This window comes from Varroa destructor, unplaced genomic scaffold, assembly GCF_002443255.2.
Source record: "Varroa destructor unplaced genomic scaffold, Vdes_3.0 BEIS01000004.1, whole genome shotgun sequence".
NCBI classification, from domain to species: domain Eukaryota; kingdom Metazoa; phylum Arthropoda; class Arachnida; order Mesostigmata; family Varroidae; genus Varroa; species Varroa destructor.
The window spans coordinates 15,252,893-15,272,745 of record NW_019211457.1 but is presented as its reverse complement, the minus strand read 5'-3'; the positions used below and the strand labels follow the sequence as shown (position 1 = coordinate 15,272,745).

The following is a 19,853-nucleotide window of genomic DNA, read 5'->3' as shown; positions in this document are numbered from 1 at the left end:
TCTTGCATCATGAACGCTGTCTTTCAGATTGTATGGTAGAGCGGAAAAAAATCCGATTGGCTAACAATTAGTACACGACCTACACTTACTCCCTCCAAATTGCTCGTATCAAGCCCGTTACCCCGACAGGTCTGTGAATCAGTGTAATATAGCGATAGATGGACCTGTTCCAGAAGGGACAACTGAAAGGACATTAACCGCTCGGTGAATGCTGAACGAAAGGAGACACAATTAGTGGCCAATGCCGGTAAATCTATGTGTCGGCTAACAGATTAGTGGTCTACAAAAAAATGAGCGATTGCATTTTGCTACTTCTTTCAACAAATTCTCTAACTTTTCCCGACGAGGTAATTCCTTTAGTTGTTAAAGCTTAGCTAGAGAAAAGCTATCTCACTGCATCTGCTATTGCTGCTGTTTAGCGTTTCAAATCCTATGACACTTTAGGGTGTCCACACTCTCCTTGTTCTTGTTTGACGCGAGAATTTTGTATGCGGGGAGTTTCCCCTTGTAGTTTTGGCGCCGAAAATGCCACCTATGGTGATTTGACATAACTAGCAGTTACGCACTCCTAAATCCAGTCCAGGGCTATATTAGATCCTGCAACCGTCGCTAATTGCTGGTGGTTCCAGGCGAGACCATTCCCTTCATTGACTTTAAACGTATTTTGCAGAAACTGCGTATAGTTTGCCAGCTAAAAAAACATGCACTAAATGATTGGCGAGGTGATAACGAGTGTTCAGTGCTTCACGTTCACACATCTTGTGGTCTGACAAAATGCTACCAAACCTACCATAAGGCTCACGCTCATAGACTTATACCAATATACTTTGAGTGTAACGTTAATCAACGTTATACTCGAAGTCCCACGTCACTATCATACGAAGAGCCTTATTTCGTGCATGCGTGTGTGTGTGTGTGTGTGTGTGTGTGTGTGTGTGTGTGTGTGTATATTTTTGTGTGTGTCCGTCGCTATGTGGACTTTGGCACAACAAACAACTTTCATAGGAGCTTCCCTCTCCAACCACTAATGTATCGTCTACTGCGTTTGTGATCACTTATGTTACTAGTACAATATAGCGTTTGCCCCTTTAGCTGGTGAACGGTGCTATCGTAAATCTTCATGCCACTCTCACATTGAACGACGTCCCTTTGCCACTCACAGAAACAACACAAACGTCACAGCTGAACAGATCGCATCACCTAACTATCGATAATCTTCGTTGCGTACCCACACAATATTTCTGTGGTACTACCTTGGATATTTGCGGCACCGATCGAATTGGCGTGGTGGCATCTACCTACTGCATCCGATTTGATCTAATACCATTACAAAGCGGAGTAAAGTTCGCCTAAATTCAGAGGTTTATAATTTGGCCGTCGTTTCTAGTGGTGCTACTGCTGCAGAAGTCAGTATGCTATTAACGATGTGCATTGTATAATAAATCAGCATGACTTGTCAACTCTGTTGAACGTGTACAGCTCAAAAGATTATTGTGTGTTTGTTAGCGAGCGGTTGCTGTGACGTACAGAGTACAGGATGACAAATTTCTAAAGGACAGTGTATATGTAAAAGTATATAGAAATACGTAGTGTAAAATGGATCAATGTTATATATAATGGATTAGACAATCATTTACAATACTGGCCCTTTTGTACAGCTATGCCTCGAATCTCTGGGCGCTCTAGTCTTTTCGAATAACGACAGTATCAGCCAGAGCATCAACCGCCTTCATGCCATCAGGGTTCATAGACGTGCCAAGGCAACGTCGTTAGCAAGCACACACCAGCAGGAATTTTTCTCAAAAAGAAAAACAGCTTTTCCTCTTTCTTACGTAGCAAAATGCATTGTTAACCAATGATTTGCCGAAATCTACGCCCCGGAAATCTAGAAACCTTTTTTTTTTTATCAGCTCGCAGTCTCGCTAAGGTTATGACACTCAGCGCGTAACTGAAATGTAAAGAATAAAAGACAGGGAAAACTGACATTTCTTGCGATAGCTAGGTTGTCGATCAGGAACTGCTTCTAAAGTTGATGCTTTTGAGCGACCTCAATTGTCTCCTTTTATTGATCGCTAAACACCAACTATGTTTCCCACTGTCGCAATTTTTGCGTTCACCATTGGGGAAGCCATCTTTCTTTTGCCCCTCTATATTTCGAACTGATTTCAGGCGCTGGCTAAGGTGAGAACTGCGGCAGGCGACTCTGGCGGGACCGCGATTCTCTTATTGCCGTGCCACTCCGATTTAGCCCTCCTTTCTTCAATAGCATTCTATAGTGGATCGTATTGCCCTGTTTTCTTTCTCGCTCGTTGTTTTCACCCCACGATTTTCATCGTAGCCAACTATCTACCAGTGAACTGAATCTGTTCCAGGAAGATTGCGGACTCAGTTAGGTATCGGGTACGACTAGTCCTGCCGCAAACTGTGTCTTGTCCTCCATAGTCATAGATCTTACATTCGATTGTCTTCCCGTATTACATACATTGACTACAAGAAATACATATTGATGACGATAGTCGCCGCGAGGAGGAATCGGCATCTCTTGTAGGACCCGGTGTCACCATTACGGCCGTCCGCTTCGTAGTCCCTGACCAGAACCCCGGCCAGCGTCCAGCAGCACCGAATCAGCAACCATTCCACTATACTATAGTACACAGCTGCGTAGCCCTGAGTACCTACTTAGCCCTTTGCTCTTCGTGGACGTCATCCGCGCATCGCGATAGGTCAAATCGGTAGAAGGACCGGCAGCAGTCGCGGCCGCTCTAGCAACGTCACTCGAACACCACACACCCGTTGGTTGAAAACGCTTGCGCGGATGGATATCAACTGCCCCGAGAACTACAGCGGCGAGAGCAGTCAGAACAACAGAAACAGCTAGAAAGAGCATCAAGCAACAAGCCTAGATATCACGCGTACGACCAGAAGGTAGGGACGCGGTGAATAGGCCGACCGATCGGCCTGTTGGCCTGCAGGTAGACCAACAGGCGGCAACGATTCGCGATAGCCCGGCTATACAGCCTACGTACAGCGCACAACATCTGTGCACTATATACCATAGAAGTAAAAAATATGCATCGGAACGTATATAGATATACGGAAGCATGGGTTCATATGTTTATAGTTGCTTGCCTATAGATGCTGTTTCGGCAGGCTTACGGCAGTCTATTGGCGAGGGCGACGGGCAAAACGACCGAAAAGCCGGCAAGAAGCAGCCTGAAAAGCTGCAGAAAAGCTGTTACTGACGCGGCTGCTGCCACTGCTGTCACTATTGCTGCTGGAGGATGCCGCATTCGTTCGTATTCAACGATCGATCGTTGACGGTAGCTACTGATTTGATGGTAGTTCGACGCCGACTTAGAGCGCCGCCTGGTCAACTCCTGCCTGTCTGGTTGCTTTGCTGCTCCTGGCACAGTATAGGTTCACCGGTGGGGACGACGAGGACGAGAAGGAAGGACAACGAAGTTCCTATATTTCAAAGCCGGTGACGACCAAGACGGATGCAGTGGCGGTGATGGTCGCGCAACAGCAACGCAACGCTGTCTAAACCGGTCCAATCGTGGCCACGTTAATGAAGTTCAGAAGTTGTTTTAAAAAAACCTTTCTTCCTTTCGCTAGTGCTTCTTCTTTTGCCTATTTTTCTTCTATTAGCATGCGTATCTTTTAAAACTCTCCTACGAGCAATTCGCTGAACATAGACAACGTCTATCAGCGAACATGTAGGGCAATCCAATCTAACGATTACTAAACGGAGACGTCGCAACTGCAGTAGCAGCAGCGGTAGTCACAGCTACAACAACTGCGAGGATCTTCAGCAGCTAGAGAAGATGCTGCGGAACGCTACGACACTGATCGATTTCCAACTTCTGCTGCGACCGACTACGCCATCATCGAAAAGCTCAGAGGTCGGGAAGACCAGGAGCGTTACCAATATCCGTATGCCCACAGCTTTCAGATGGTGAAAGCCGTCGCTGCTGCTGCATATGGTGAACTTTGTTGCCCTTTTTCAATTCGACTCGCCGCCGCCGCCACCATTAGAACTGCTCCAAGACTACGCGGTTCTGGCGTACGAGCGGCGTGCAACCGTCGAAAGAGCGAACGCTCTTTCCACCCGTCGATTTTTCAATGAGTTCATTCGCAAAATTCCTGAGAGAAGTTCTACATTAAAATAAACAATTAGGCTAATGGGAGGCTATGTACATCCGTGCAATAGCATTTGCTCGATATTGGCTCTGTGTGTTTGGATGTAGGTGCGGCAACAACATGGCACGACAAATCCTTTGAAATTGTTGATGCTGTTACGGGTACAACTGCTAGTGCTGTTGTGAGAATTTGTATGTCACTGTTCGCAACGGCGTTTGACAGGTTAGATTTGGGATGAAGAGGAGTGATTTGAAGAGTGGGGGGGTGGGGGAACGTATCTTCGCTAAGGAAGTCTGCTTAAAACAACTCAATCAGAAACGAAAAAAGCAAATAAGCATCGAGCGAGGCTAGGTCCATTCATTCCTAATTGCTCGTTTCCGTTGATGCTACTGCTCTTATCATCTGGCTGGGACTGTATACAAACAATGTATGAATGCTGGGGGGCAGTTTTTCCGCTGTATCTGGCTGCTTGGGCTGTTTCAGCTACTAAGTGGGCATCAAGCAATGGATTCTATAAGGCCAAATGGATCTAAGTTAGCCCACCGTCGAAACATCGTTAAGCTCGATACCATGTAGAGGGCATTTCATCTTTTTCCTAGTACACGACTGAAATCTCTAGTACAGCGCCCAAATATTAGATCTTCTACGGTACCTTACATATGTACATTACATCAGACAGCAAATAATTCTGCCATTAGTTTAGCCCTAAAGCTCAACCACCTATTGAATTGTATTCAATACACACAGATCCAGACGAGTAAATGCCATGGTAAGCTGAGTTAGAGTTAAGGTTCTTGCGAGCACCAGCTCGTACTTCTTATCGTCTATTATGAGTTATGCTAGCTTGTTCTGTGCTATGCGGTCTTGTTTCCTTCAGCCAATACATAAAAATGACTAGCCTGAAATTATCGTTCCTGTATAGTCCTCTTGTCGATTGCTTTCTTTTGGTCTATCTGGTTCTGACTGATTATCTGAGTTAGTGCTGATTCCATCGTGTTTCCTGCGGATCGTAGATGATCCTGGGCCTGAAAGCGTTTGCCAGTATTGCCGTCAACTCTATTCAGCCAACGCGAACTTTCTCGATGTCGATTTTCGTAATGTTAAAAACGCTCTGACGCCAGTGATAATGGTAGTGATGATGTTGACGATGATGCTAAAGAAATACCGAGTCGTCAACGATACGATAGAGCTATTCCATACATAACTTATCCAAACCATGTAGATTTCGTACATATAGTGAGTTCAGGGGTTTGGACTTGGGTCTACACATGTCGAACGGGGCGGACCTAAATCGACCAGAAGCACGAGGTGAAAGACAGAAGTCCAAGAACCAAATGCTGCGAGAGTTTCGCTAAAATCGTTGTTGCCGTCATCCAGCAACGCTAGCAGGACAGACGCATCGACGAAGTTGACGACGTCTTCGCCCCGGCCTTCGGTCTTTTGGCGATTTAACTAGCGCCATGCAAGATACTCAGCATATTCGGTGAAGGCTGGTGACGCCACAGTACACGGTAACGGCTCTGCGTGGCCCAGAAATGGGTTTTCGATTTAGTTAGAACCCGCTTGCTATCCTCACTGTAAACGTGCGTAAGAGACACGGTTTGTGTCGCGCTGGAAAAAGTTGTAGGCATTTGAAGCAAAGCCAAACTAAGACAGCAGCACCATATGTAAAACATGAAACACGTATTATATTCACTCACACGTCTTTTGATTACGGCGACGACTCGATCAATAGATGAATCAACATCAACGAGCAAGTCTCAGATGAGCACTTAAGACTAGCAGCAGCAGCAGTAGCAGCAGCTTGCTAACAGTCCCAGCATTAGCGTCAGGGGCAATGGCATCAGTAGCGAAAGCACCTGCTTTACCATCCTAGAGCAACTGTCGAAGCCCAGCCAAGATGAAGGCAATTACGACGGCGACAATGAGTGAAATACTCGAATGCGGTCACACGTTTTATTCGATTAGCCTAAACAAGATCTCATGGATCGAGAAGGGTACGGAACAACTGTGAATCTGTTTGTTGGCAGATTCTACCCGCTCTGAAGACGCTTCCTGAAACCCCATCGATCAATGGCGTCTGAGTCTTAATAGCGATAGAGCATCTTGCGCGAAACGTAAACATGAAAACATACGACCTCCATCCGTACGTATGCGCAGGGTGAGGCTAAAGTCACTTGACACTTTGAGAATTTTTATTTCATATTTCTCAAAGTAACAGGAGAGTGGAATGCAGTAAAAAGGAAATTCGAGAGATCAATAGTAAGGAAATAGCTTTTCTCGGACTGTCAAAAGATTTGCTCTACTAATTATATATATATTTACTTGTTAGACAGGTATATATATATATACCTGTCCAAAAAGAGTACAGTGGCGTGGAGTTTGACCGTGAGCGTCTTATGCCCTCCAGATCGCGTCGCATCCTCCTCGTTCTTCAAGATCGTTGACGTTAGTAAATAGCTAGTCAGTAGTTAGTGGATGGATGCACTGACGAATTAGCCGACGTCATCTTCAAGCTGCTGCTGTCGTTCTTCTGCCCGTTGGGGTCCTTCACGCTCCTATCCCGTATCTGTATTGTCTTTATATCGCGTCTAGCTACTCTCTCTTTCGCTAAGGTTCATGGTTGGGAGTGTTGCGCAACTCTTTCAATCGTTCCGTGCCTTCGGGCCGCGTCATCGACGGCTGGTCTGTTCTTCTTAAGCAGCAGCAAACAACTCGGCTGTCTCCTTCAGGCTGCCTCAATCTTATGTAGGTTTTCTGCAATTTTTCTACGGGCTGCCAGCGTCACGGCCTTTGGCTCTGCTGCCGACTTCCCCCATATCCTCTTGCGATCCCCAGGCTCGATTATGGTCGCTGTACGGTCATATGGCGAAAGAACATAAAAACACACTCACAGTATAGTACGGCAAACCCATGCGTGCGGCCGTATATGTTACAGCATGCGAGGTTTGACGACACGGCTAATGTTGAAAGCGGCACGGGTTACAGCCTCCGTTACCGTCGTACTGAGCTGACTCTGCTGTCGTGCAGTAAGTTTGTCTGAATCTGCAGCGATTACGGAAATTGAAGAGAAAGAAAGATGGCGGCAATTTTGCAGAATGAAAAAACTGCGCCAGATAATTTCAAGGGCTACTAAGCTGTGAAAACGGGGGAGGGGTGACTGAACGGTCTGCGGTAACCGCGTCCAATCGTAGCAGACGTATAAATATATTATTATATATGAGGATTGCTTTTTTGAGTTTGCGTTGGTTAAGTTAGACTAGCCTACCTATAGGATGTGTGTCAGCCAGCAACAGTTATAATAGTGGCGGGAAACTGTTGATTAGTACACTAAGAGTAAGCTAGACTGAAAGAAGGAGATCACCGTGCATCGTTCGATTGGGGCCTGTTGGCGTCAAGGCCATAGGGCGGTGCGGAAGGGGCCCATTGATTCTGTGCCCATTTAGTCCGGCCCAAAGCTATGATCTGATAGCCAATCAGTTAGGGAAAAGAAACCTTTTACAGCGAGAGGAATGCTGAGATTATTACGATTACTACATTTTAACTATAATGCTAGCCCGTAGAAAGGGCTGCACACATGTACACAGAGTCCATGGTGTCATAAGGCAAAGCTGTGACGACGACCAGAGGGCAATTTGTTTATGGCAGTAATGGCTACATCAAATATCGGGTTTTGTTCGCATTTTATGAAATCTCATTGGAACAAATCTTCACACAGTGTTTATACGTATGGGCATTTAACACAGGAGACAGCGACAGCAAATAAACAGTTACGTATACACAAATTACTAAAGGGCAAGGCCAATGAGCAGTATGGCTAGGTCTGGTAGAAACAAGCTGGTCCAAGTTAACTGACAGCTAAAAATTTTCGCACTACTAAATGTTCAGGTACTGCTCAGCAAATCTTATTGATATTCAATATAATATCTAGTATAATAACTAGGACAATATGGTAAAAGTAGTAGTAGTAGTAGCGAACAGTTATACAGCACTCAACCTTCAGGGACGAATTACGATTGTTACAGGTGTCCGAAAATACAAACAAAAACAATGAAGCAAAACGTATAGAAGTAATCGACCCAAAAAGAAGCTGCACAGACCGCCAGGGATGACATATAAGCATCGTCCACTTACCAGGTCTTTGTCCTTTGTCTTTACTCTCTGGGCGATTTTTTCTAGATGAGCTGTTTGAAAATACGATTTGATAGGACCAAATTTATTCGAGCTAAAACTGAATAGGAGCCCTCTAGTAAGACCCACCGCTAGACCGCTCAAGCAAATGTCGAGAGTACCGGAAATGCTACTTTGTGTCGTTGGACGATTAGACCCTTCTCTATTAAGTAGGGCTAACAATGTTGTAACGTGTCAGACAAAAAAACTAGCTACTCATAAATTCACCTTTTGCATGTCCGTATATTTACGACCGCTGCAATTTACTCTACTCAGATAGCAAACTCCACGTCTAGCAAGCAACTCGGCTTGTTAAAGACAGAAATCGTTTGAAAAACTATCTTTAACGCAATTTCCGGCAGCCTCGCCTGCCTCGGCCGCCGCCCAGTTACCGCCTGCCCGCACTCCGACGTTAGCGTCGTTGGTTGACGTATCTGATCAGATAGAGACGTAAAGGCGAGTCACCTGCTGTTCACTAGTCGTTCCCGTGTAGAATCTCTAGGAGTTAGGCACATTCAAACACATGAACGACACTCAACGGTTACACACACGCAAAGAGGGGTGGATAGAATCTCTCCTAAGCGCCGTGCGAACACACACAGCGTTGCTACTCAGACCAGCCAAGTCGTATATGAAGGTGGGATAGTCGTGCACACGCACAATTTGCCGTTACATTTTCTATAGCTCCTGCAGCCAGGTCTGCAGCAGGGGTACAGTATGATCTGGAGACGACGGCCGCGGCCGCAGCCAACACGGCTGACGCCGTAAAGTATTGCAGCGTCGCCCTGGCGTAACATGCCATCGTTGCCGCGGCCGCCGGCGTTCCATCCGTTGCAAACAAGCGACAGAAAGAGCGAGCCGCCATTATGCTGCTGTGGGACCATCTGAACATAAAAGCTTCGTGACCCATGGATTCATGAACCAAGGAGCAGGAACGCGGGCTGTGCTGAACTGGCGGGCAAACAGCGCTCCAATGACGAGAACTTTTCATGATGTGACGGCACCAACGCTAAGGAGCGCAGGACAGCGACGCGTTTAATCTAATCAGTTCGGTCTACATCAGTGCACTCCAAGAGCGAGTCTAATAGGAACAGTTGGCTGTTTCACTTGCGCAGAGGAAACATAGGATTCACAAATAATTCCAAACACACATAAAAATGTGACAAAACAAACATGCGTTTTTTCTACCTTGGCGTATTTATACCTGTATTCTAAATATAAGGACCACCTGCTCTTTAGGTCTAACTACCGGTAAGCTTTAGGTACTGAAGCACGTCAGCTCAGACGACGACGGCGAGGAACTCGGTCGTGCACTCATGGCAATATAGAAAACAAAGGGGCGCGTGTGGGAAGAGAGACGCGAACGTCATTGGAACACCAGGCAGTTTCCGTTGCTCAGTAATGGCTGGTGGTTCTCTAATGATGCTCGCACTCTGCGTCATGCCATAGCACGCCGTCTTTCTCATGGCGCTGAATCGACTCACGACCGTATGACCAGAGAAAGAACGTGCTGCCGGATCTAGAAGTGGCCGTCGACGGAAGAACTCTCACAATACTAATGCCGAATAATTTAACAGTAGTATTCATCCCTGGCGGACGGGAAGGATAGATGCGCCATGCTATAACGGTGCCTCCACTGCCGCTGCCGTATCAACAGTCATAGAAGAGGTTGGAAACGTCACCGACGCGATGCATGTCATTGCCATAGGCCACAACAGCCGCCAGTGGCCGTGGACACCGTTGCAAGTCGCCAGTTCAACTATTGCCCAGTATGATTGGCCGAAATAAACGCTGATGACTGCTGAACGCCAGGCAGAGCATAACGGTATCAGAACAGCAATAGGGGATAGTAATAATAACGGGGCACGACTCATCAAATTTGTCCCGATGCAGTTGCTATTGCTTATTAAATTCAATATGCGCCTGTCTCATCTATATGCTGGTGACGCCATAGTACTGCTCCCTAGTGTGATCTCCCTTTGGCTATGTCTCGCTTGTGTCCTCACGTCAATTCGTTGCTTTGCCACCGAATTCTGTGAACAACCGGCGATGATGGACAACGCCTTGGCCAACCCGGCTCTCCAGCGGTCGTTACAGGTGTAGATGATCTAGAATACCGCTATGAGGTACTAGAACAAAGGTCTAATAGTTTTAATAACAGCAATAGCGATAACAATAATCATAATAATGTACAACATAGAATTTTTGCGCGAGTCGCTCGGAGTCGTCGTAGGCTCTTAGGGTCCTGACGGCGTTCCGCAGTTTCACATACTCGAAAATAGCGACAGACTTATTGGTGGCGGTAGTGGTAGCAGCAGCGGTCCTTTTCCATGGGTGCAGTTTCCAAGGCTAAATCAAGATGGAAACAACAGTTATCACAGGTGAGCCCACATTTTCCAGACTAGATCGCCGCCTCAAATAGGTCAGATAGAATTGTTATGTATCGTATTAGCAAAGGGCGATATGGGACGGGAGAGACAAAGCCTGATCACGATATGTTTAGCGCAAACAACGATAACAAGTACGCTGTAGAGCAATCTTGGTAAATTAAAAGTTCAAATTGTGACCCTGTAACACGTTTTACAGTAAGACGTTCACTTTCACGTAAATTCAGTTTGAGCCCATGCTTGATAACTACTAGCCAGGCTAACGTAGATCCTTACATTAACATGACTAGTTGGCTTAAACCTAAAATGCTTGCGTCACGTATACCATATATTTAGTCGATTTCATTACTATTTCATATCGACAAGCCGACTTGATATTGGCTTAAAGGTGCTTTTTAAACACAGGTTACAAAGCAACTCATTTGCATCATGTAAAACTTCAACTCACTCTCGTTTTTGTTGTCTGTGTGTGCTGTTACCTCTATTTTCATATCTTTAAACTGAATGATCGAAGATGTTCTGCTATATCATCAGCAAACTTCATCTTCGCGCAGTGCGTTACGGGGCGGGTGTACAGGAAGCATTCCGAGATAGCCGCCTACAGAGGCCGGCGATCTGCAATCGTCCTTAGATTGCTTGTCCTTCACCTCTTACATATACCCATGGGCAGAGATAAATCAGCTCGAGAAACTTGAACCATCCGAGATCGTGAAGATGCTTTTTACTTTCTGTGAGGTCAGGTGCACGGCCGAGTGGTTTGACGAAGTTCGTGCTTGACCAGCAACATCCAAGTCTAAGTCCAGGTCTCGAATCACACAACCCCTAACCTTGTCTGAGTGATTCAGATCTGGTCTGAAGCAATGAAACGACCACGACCCACAAAATAAATGATGCATTCCACCGCATACGAGCCGTTGCGCACCCAACGCAGGTCCTACGCCAGAATAAGGTTGCCTGCGCTGGTCCTACTGCATACAGTAACTATATGAGCCTATTCCATGCCGCAGCCATCTCCGAGGAGTCATGCCCGACTCCCCCTGAGCTTTTCGTCGCACTCAACCGCGTTACTCCCGCTAACCCTTGCTCGACCCAGCTTCTCCAGCTTCGTGTTTGCCACCTGCCCTGAAGCCTCGATCTGTCTCTGGCTATCGTCCTTAACGGGATTCAGTTTAGCTGTAAAATGACATTTGACGACGTTCGTATCTCGTCCCTAAATTAAATGCAAGCAGATGAGTGATTTTGTCGATATGAAAAGACAGAGGAGCAAAGTGTCTTCGCTCTACACTTCGTTGCCTTCAACTTCAGTCTCTGTGCAGATCCTTCGGGTATGTGGTGGACCAAATGGTCCTCCACCCATTTACTAACACGAGACTGCCTGCCGATTCTCCTCCGAGCCTGAGAGCGACTACTGGAACTTAGCGATGCCTACTCGAAAGAAGAGATGCAGCCATTCAAGTTTGGGATTGGTGACGCGCATCTGCAGGTGACATTGCAGATGTGTGAGCAGAACTTCAATTGCACAGAAATGCAGAAATTTGCTCGCACTCTGGGGGGAATGAGAAGACACGAGCGATTTGTGGTTGCAGAATACGCAGATCATCTATGAGGAGAAGCCGCAACACTAGCAAAGACGCAATGATAGTTATAGTCGAGCTCCGTCTCAAGGCTTAAGGACAATTGCTTGAGGGCGGTGGTGATCGGCCACATGGGCAGAATAATGGGGCAAAAAGAGACGACCGAACTCTCAACTCCGACTCAGGCAAAGAACCAATTCGCTGATCTCGGACAAATAGAGAACGAGAAACTCAAGGCGATGCACCTGTGCGACCCGGTTTTACTCAGCTTAAGCAGTGACAGCACAAACATGACGAAGACCAAAGACAACTATAACAGTACAGCACACAGGTTACATTGGTTACAGGAACTCAGTGCGGGTTCTCGAACGTTGATACCATAACACGGTAATGTGCCTGTAATTTACACCGGCTGAAAAGCAAATAATCGTAGCTGGTTGAAATCGCCAGGCAAATTTCGGCTTGGATTTTGTAATATTTTATAAACGTTTTTCAAATATGGAGCAATTAGATGGGAAAAATCTTCTCGGAGTGTGGATACCTTTGGCTGTTATACTGATGCTGTAACTTATATATTCTCGTCCCATCGGGTGGTGATTCCTGCCATTTCGCCGCGTTTTCGGGCCTACGGTTAACAACCTACAGCTTGCGAAAATAATACCTACTACTTAATCTAAATCGTTCTTTAGTTAGAGGCTAGCTATAATCTTGTCTTAAAAAAGCCTTTTAGCCAAAGGCCATTTGCGGATACGCTGTCACTATAGCTATTCCAGCACTCCTAACGATTTGCCGCTTATGGCCCAAGCATCTGGGTAAAACTTTTCAGGGTATCGCAGGTCACGCCATGTGGTCGTTACACATATATGCCCGTGTCATCAATTTGACTGCCTCGAACTACGGCAAATGTCATGTCGTGCTGTCGTTCTATCCCACCTTCTACCTTCTGATTCGTCATTGAGCGACGGTGAAGTTCCAACTATGTTGAGATAAACTCGGTAAAGCCCACAGCAAACAGCATGTGCCGTAGCATCACAATCCTGCTGCAAGTATGCAAGTTCCTGCAAGGTAGCCAGTCACGCCTTCGCATCTATAGTTTTACTTCGGCACTGAATGCAACAGCAAGCAACTATTTATCTGTTGCACCGCTGCTCTGATTCTGTATCCTGCACAAAATGACCGATCGTGCTAGCACTAGGGCTCAAGACATGCAGACTGGACTAGAGCAGAAAATCTTTGCTACTGCTGCTGCTGCCGCCGCCGCTGCTGTTTCGGCTGTGGCAGAGGTCCTGAAGCCCTGATTCTCACTCAAATCCCCCACCTCCTTCCCTGCCTAACGTAATTTTCTCTCGCACACATTCCTGATGTTGACTGCTCAAGTCCAAACCCATGTTCTTCGATATCAGCTGTGCAGTATGTATACGAGATTTCGAATTCTAGCTGTTTAAGCTCCACTTAAACGCCAACAGCCCTAACTCAGAATTGTTGACGCCGAAACGCGTCCAGATGCGCAAACAGAAAGTCGACGACTCAGACCGGTTGAATTTGTTTATTGCGCCGTTCAAGCCTCCTGGCTGCATACCGATATAGGAAACACTGTAGTAGCCAGGGTGTATTCATCAGATTCATTAGTTATAGATTGCAGAAGGTATTAGAAAAGCGTGATAAAGTGCCACCGTAGCTAAGACATGACAAGCAGATCCATTCTCTTGAAGAATATGAGGCAGAACTGTAACCTAGTGCACAGCATCTATACCCTATATACGCTACAGACCCTTCGTAAAGGCGTGCCATCAACGTGCGCCTAAATCGGGAATTGATGTTTACGTAATACGAGTATGCAAATGAATAGTCGTCTGATAACGATCAGTAAAAAAACCCGCCGCTCCTTGATGGCCTTAATAGTTTTTGCATTTCGACGTCAAATTAAGTTATAAAATAAGGGGAAATTAAATGAATAACAAGAGCGAGAGAAAAAAAACACAGTCCGTGAAAAGGAATCAGCCAGCCTTACGAGTGGATTCTCTCATCGTAAACGAGAATGATGAGGTGAATGAATTTTATCAATGGCCTCACAACAACAATATCAGGTACCATAAAAGTCAGGCATCGAAAGTATTTTGCCATTTACTATACTTGTACCCTACCTGCCGGTGACTTAATGCAACTTAATGCAAGTGCTATGGGTCGCGTTGATCTCTATTAGCCCTTCGCAACCGTAGCAGAATTTCGAGTGTTCAGTACTCAACTAGCGGTAAAAAGACGATCGAATCTCAAATGTCTGACTGTTATATCGCGCCGTAACACAACGATTTCCAGCGGCATCTGCTCTCGAAGGCAGCGACGGACGCGCTACCGGTAACAGAAGCAACGCCCGTTGAGAATTAAGCGGAATCGGCGACAGCATGGTTAGGTGTGCAATTGTACATCCGACGTTACAGCACATCTCCGAGTGCTAAGCGTATTCGGCTTTTCATCTTTCTGCTCTGTCACCTTTTGTGGCCGTAAAGAAAAAAAGATTATGTACTATTATGTGATTACTGTTAGTGTTATCGCCACGCTATTACGTAAATAGAATAGTACGCCTAAGCATCTTCGCGCGTTTTCGGATTGTCAACCGTGACTGCCTGAAACGTAGTTTACGTCGGATGCGCTAACATTATTGATGCCGTAATTGTCAATTATGACGGCATTCTTCTATTGGCCGCCGCCACATTATCATTTAGTGGTTCATACGCTCGTTCGGGCTACTAGCGACACCAGAGCTTCGTAATTCAGTAACGGTGAGTAACGCTACGGTATGGGCCGCTATTTCGTTGTCCGAAGAGCATCGCCCGCCCGCCCTACGGAGGTTGACCATTCTGCGCGGTGCTTGTATCTACGCAAGGCCATACAAGTAGAAAAATAGAAAGCACCTATAGATTTGTATCATTTTGAAGAGCTGCAACTGGCGCGTATCTGGAATTGTTTTGATCATGGCTTTAGCACGACGCCTAAGTCGTTCATAGCTAATCTGTTATCTGTTTTGAATCGTAATCGTCAGGCAGTGTTGAAATGCATAGACGACTTATTGAACACGATTTACCCAGCGGGATTTAAGCGATAACCTATGTTAGTGGAAATTTGTTCGGCACGAAGACGATGGCTGGTCTTCGCTAACATTTCGAATACAAATCCCCTGTCTCCCTGTGGGACGAATTTGCAGATAACAAAAAAAAAAGAGAAGTATCCCAACTTATCCCGAATTCGCTGCGTATATATAGGATATATGCTTAGGTAAGCTTGTTTTAGGTAAGTCCGGTTAGATAAGGCTTGCAGTTAAGCCATGTTGTCCTTCCCTCGAAACCCATCGATGACCTTACAAACCCTTCGACGACCTATGCCATCCGTAAACGAACGGGCCTAGAGGCATTCAAAGCATCACGACGATGACGACATCGGCAACGAATTAGACGAGGATCGAAGGCGACGCGATGAGCGCAGACTACCCATCCGACGTGTTAATAAACGCATCAACTCAAACGCTCTATAATGCACTTCGTTTCGCCCGAGCTCTCAGACGCGCATAGCCTTGCTTCTGACTTACAAGAAGCAGACGAACTCGGTATACTAGAAAACTTAAGAGCACCATTAAAATTGGAAATAACTAATAGTTGGCCAGTAGTAATAGTTCGATTTGAGCCATCTGAAAATGCTTGAAGCTCCTGGACAGCACGAAAGCCAAACTGTATGGGCGTTCGACTGACGATCGTATTTAAACGCAGGCCGGTAGATCCGAAGCTACGTTGGCCTGCGTTACGTGCGGTTGTCTCCTATCGTACAAATGATCTAGCGCGATATTGTGATGACTCAATCAGTCAGCTGTAGCATAGCGACCTGACGCATAGATAATATGGCATCCTCGTAGTCGTAGGCCGCCGACTAGTGACAAGTCAGCCTTATTGATAAAACCGTACTTTGTTAGATAACAAGCTAACAGATATTTCCTCCAAGGAACACGCGGTCGTGGCGTAATCACGCTTTGCTTCACGTTGTCAAAAGCCGTCGATCGTTGAATGTGATTCTAGACATAAAACTCGTAGTATTTAGATATCCCCTCCGGCTGTGGCTATCTCAGCAGTTGCCACTGTTGCTGTTAGCAAGAGCTTTTTTCCTAAATAACTATTTCATCTTCGTGACGATCGATGTTTGATCTTGTTGATTTCTCCCTTCTTTCCGATTGAACTTCGTATTTAGGGAACGTGTGTAGAGATTCGCCGATCTGCGATGTTTTGGAGTAGGAAGAACTACTAAGACCTACGCAGAGCAACCGTAATCTCCTGCTATTTGATGGGACTTCGTATAAAGCAGAATTCTTCAAATCAACAGCACAACTGAAGTTTTGCTGTGCTTTAATGTCGGTGATATGTAATTAAATAGTGTGCGAAAAAAATAAACCAGTACAGCGAACGTCCTATTGTTGGCGGCCGCGAGAAGAGCACTTCGGATTTCAAAACTGTTTCACCGCTGAACTTCATGTACTTAGATAATAGAACTTCGCTCCAATGTGCCTGACAATGGCAGCCTTCGTCCAGTGAGCAAATAACACTCGCACCATTGACGGCTGCCGTTCGGCCCGGCCCTAAATTACTGATGTGTCCTCAGAATCCCACATCCAACATATGATCTCCATTACCGACACTCCGGATAGTGCCACCGGTTTTAACTCTATTACTACAGTAGTTCGGTCGAGCGGAACCTCCACAGCGCACTATTCGATACCGTCTCTATGATAGCAATATACAAATCCGCCATAGGTCTATAGCTTGATCGCGATGTCTAAATGATCCTAAAACGATGCCAGACATACGCCGGTAGGCTCCAAGCGGCTATGCGAATCACACGACCGCGGACATCAACCGTCGCTGCTACCGTTGCTTTGCTTGACATCTGAATGACCTATAAACAATCGGAGCGAGGGACAGAAACGCGTCGCACGAAAACTAGCTACGACAGTCCCACAGAGAACGGAAAAATATGTGGACAGTTTCAGTCTTCTACTGTTAGCATCTATTGTATTATAGGTCGTGCGAAGGCGACACTGGTAAAGTAAGGTAAAAGCAATGGCTGACTGGAGCCGCCAACGAAGACGGCTCCGGCGACCGGATCGAGGAATCGGCCTTCGGCTCGAACGGGTTGACGCGACATGGCTGAGCTATACGCGGCGTCGTAGCTGCCGATGGGGTGCTTTAATATGTGATCGTGCATTTTACCACTGTTAATGGTTGGAGAAGAAGTGGGGAGGCGGTTCCAGATTGTTTGCTAATATAGATCATTGCGTTGAGTTAGTACATTAAACTGGGAAACTGTAGGGGAATAGTTATTTAGCGGCAGAATACGTTTCGTCTGAAAGTAACCTATATTGTGATGAGTAGCGCTATGGAATTAACTAGATAATAGTTGGCTTTTGGCGACGACGATGACCGATACCGTTATCATTCATATAATAAATTAATTATACAAGAACATAAAAATAATCGACTGTCTACAGAATTTCTCATGTAAATACTATTATGCCGTTAGATCATAAACGCTACTAGCACGTCGAAATTTCTCCCGGGATGGGACTAAATTCTGGGTCGAAAACGTTCGCCGCACTCGTAAATCTGTGTAGCTTTAGCTGTTTCGCTCAACCGGAGCGGCGACCTGTTTGCAACAAAGCACAAATCTCTGTCCTAACGATGTTGACATAACAATGAGCCGACGCTTGATAGAGAACTATTTGGAAGAGTCCGACCCTTCTAGGGTTGGACCAATCGAGTTATTATCTCTTTTTCTGTCTACTTCTCAATAAAGTAGGTCATTTTGATCACAAATTCAGAATTTCCTTCGCCTTTATCTGTACTTCTTGAATTCTGCACCGCGGGCCTCAAAGAAGACGGCCTATGATCGGCTCACCCCTTGCGACCCTGAGCGATGCTTCACAACTGATTAAAACCGAGGCCATTTCGTGGGCTTGCACAATCTGCGCTGACGCATTTCGGCGCAGGTGAAGGCACCTCAAAACGAAATATGGCGCACGACTTTGATAAGGAGAAGAGAGGGCGTCCAAGCGACGCATGATGTAAGAATTCCATGCCGATTCAAGAGGTGACAGTGTCATCGGGACGAGAGACCGTTTAGATTACAAAATGGACAAGTTCGGGTGATCACGGAAGTGTTTCCACTTATCCAATGCTTGCATTTTAGCTTTCTGTTCTCCTTACTGGTAGCGACTGGGGAAGAAGTCCGCGCGCGCGTCCAAAAGTGCATCGTAAGCAACAATAAGACGCCCATATTCAAGGCCGGCTAGGAGCGTTATTATTTGCTAAGTGACTGGGATCCGTAAAAGGAACGACCTGTATCGTGGTATGATCGTCAATGCATTGGCTTTATGAGATCTTTCCAGTCATCTACGTTCGTATATTCAATACATATAAGGCTCGAGCGGGATTCGAACCGCAAATTGCAAATGTCTTGTTGATGAGAGACGTGGCATGTATAGTCCTAAAGGGTCACGAAGAAGCAGAGCAACTCGTTCTCCGTAGAGTACTTGAAGGTGACAGATTTTGATTGTTGTTACTATACGGACCTCATTGTTGACCCAGAATTGCACCCATCAGTTCTTCTTAATGTTGAGCCTGTCTAAGTGAAGCTGTAATACCACGAACCCGTCCAATTCGAACAATGATTTATTTAGCTTGTGGGATAGCAGCAAAGTAAGTTAATATACTGTAGTAATAGATTGTCGAATAAGTTAACTCAGTTTACACAGCTGGGACTATTGATTGCATTTGCTAAACTTTCAAGTTTGTTCAGCTAGACAGAATCAACGGCGTACGACTCGTTGATCTAAAGTTGTTTTATTAATAATGACAAATTGTATATATCACTGTATATTTTTCGAAGTATAGAGTTCCCACTAGACTAATTAAACCTTCAACGAACGATTAAATTAACAGCTTTCTTCTAATATATTATATTCATTTCAGTAGAAATCTAAAATTGTCATGCGCTTAACTTCTCTAAAAGAAAAGCGACAAATATTAACAATTTGCTGTTAAAAAAAAAACTTTAAAAAACAAACAGCAGATTGAACTGTATCTCGGTCCGCTCGTTACGATTTCGCAATGCCATATTTTCTAGCCATTCCGCGCCATCTCATCTGTCTCAGCGGCGGGTAAAGTCCCCGACGTACGTTCCAACCTCCCAGTTCTGTTTTAGCAGCTGACAGCTGTAATGGCCCACCCAAACCAGGCGGAATTGGCACTGGGGGCCTTCCACCCACTAATCCGAACGATGGCCCGGGGTAAGCCAGCCAGGTTCAATAAAATCTGAACAAAGAGCAAAGATAAAAAAGGTGGCAGAAAAGATGCCGCCACTCTACTGCTGCCGCCGGGACCGTACATAACAGAGGCAGCCTTCGAACAAGCTAATCTTCTATTTTCGAGTCGATGACTTTGTTGGCTTTATTGTTACTATAGCATAATAGCAGACGCTTTTGTTCCTCCGGCCGTTCTTCCATCTCACCCCTGCCCCCTATCCCTTGCCCCCGGTACTAAATAAT

The 19,853-nt window shown here is 45.8% G+C and overlaps 1 protein-coding gene across 11 annotated transcripts in view; it reads right to left on the bottom strand.

The window, feature by feature from the left end:
- The window catches only part of LOC111249724 (uncharacterized), a 126,215-nt gene that overhangs the window by 27,084 nt on the left and 79,278 nt on the right, over positions 1-19,853 (bottom strand). For 5 of the 11 annotated variants that reach the window (XM_086985873.1, XM_086985874.1, XM_086985875.1 and 2 more), the window contains exon 1: positions 90-2,998. The exons of 4 other annotated variants lie outside the window; for them this stretch is intronic. In XM_086985873.1, coding sequence (XP_086841999.1) covers positions 90-194 — 105 coding nt within the window. In that variant the 5' untranslated portion in view covers positions 195-2,998. Of the gene's footprint in view, positions 1-89; positions 2,999-6,492; positions 8,225-8,274; positions 19,801-19,853 lie in introns of those variants that run through there. 2 more of the 11 variants (XM_022803981.2, XM_086985879.1) reach the window with 2 other exon arrangements.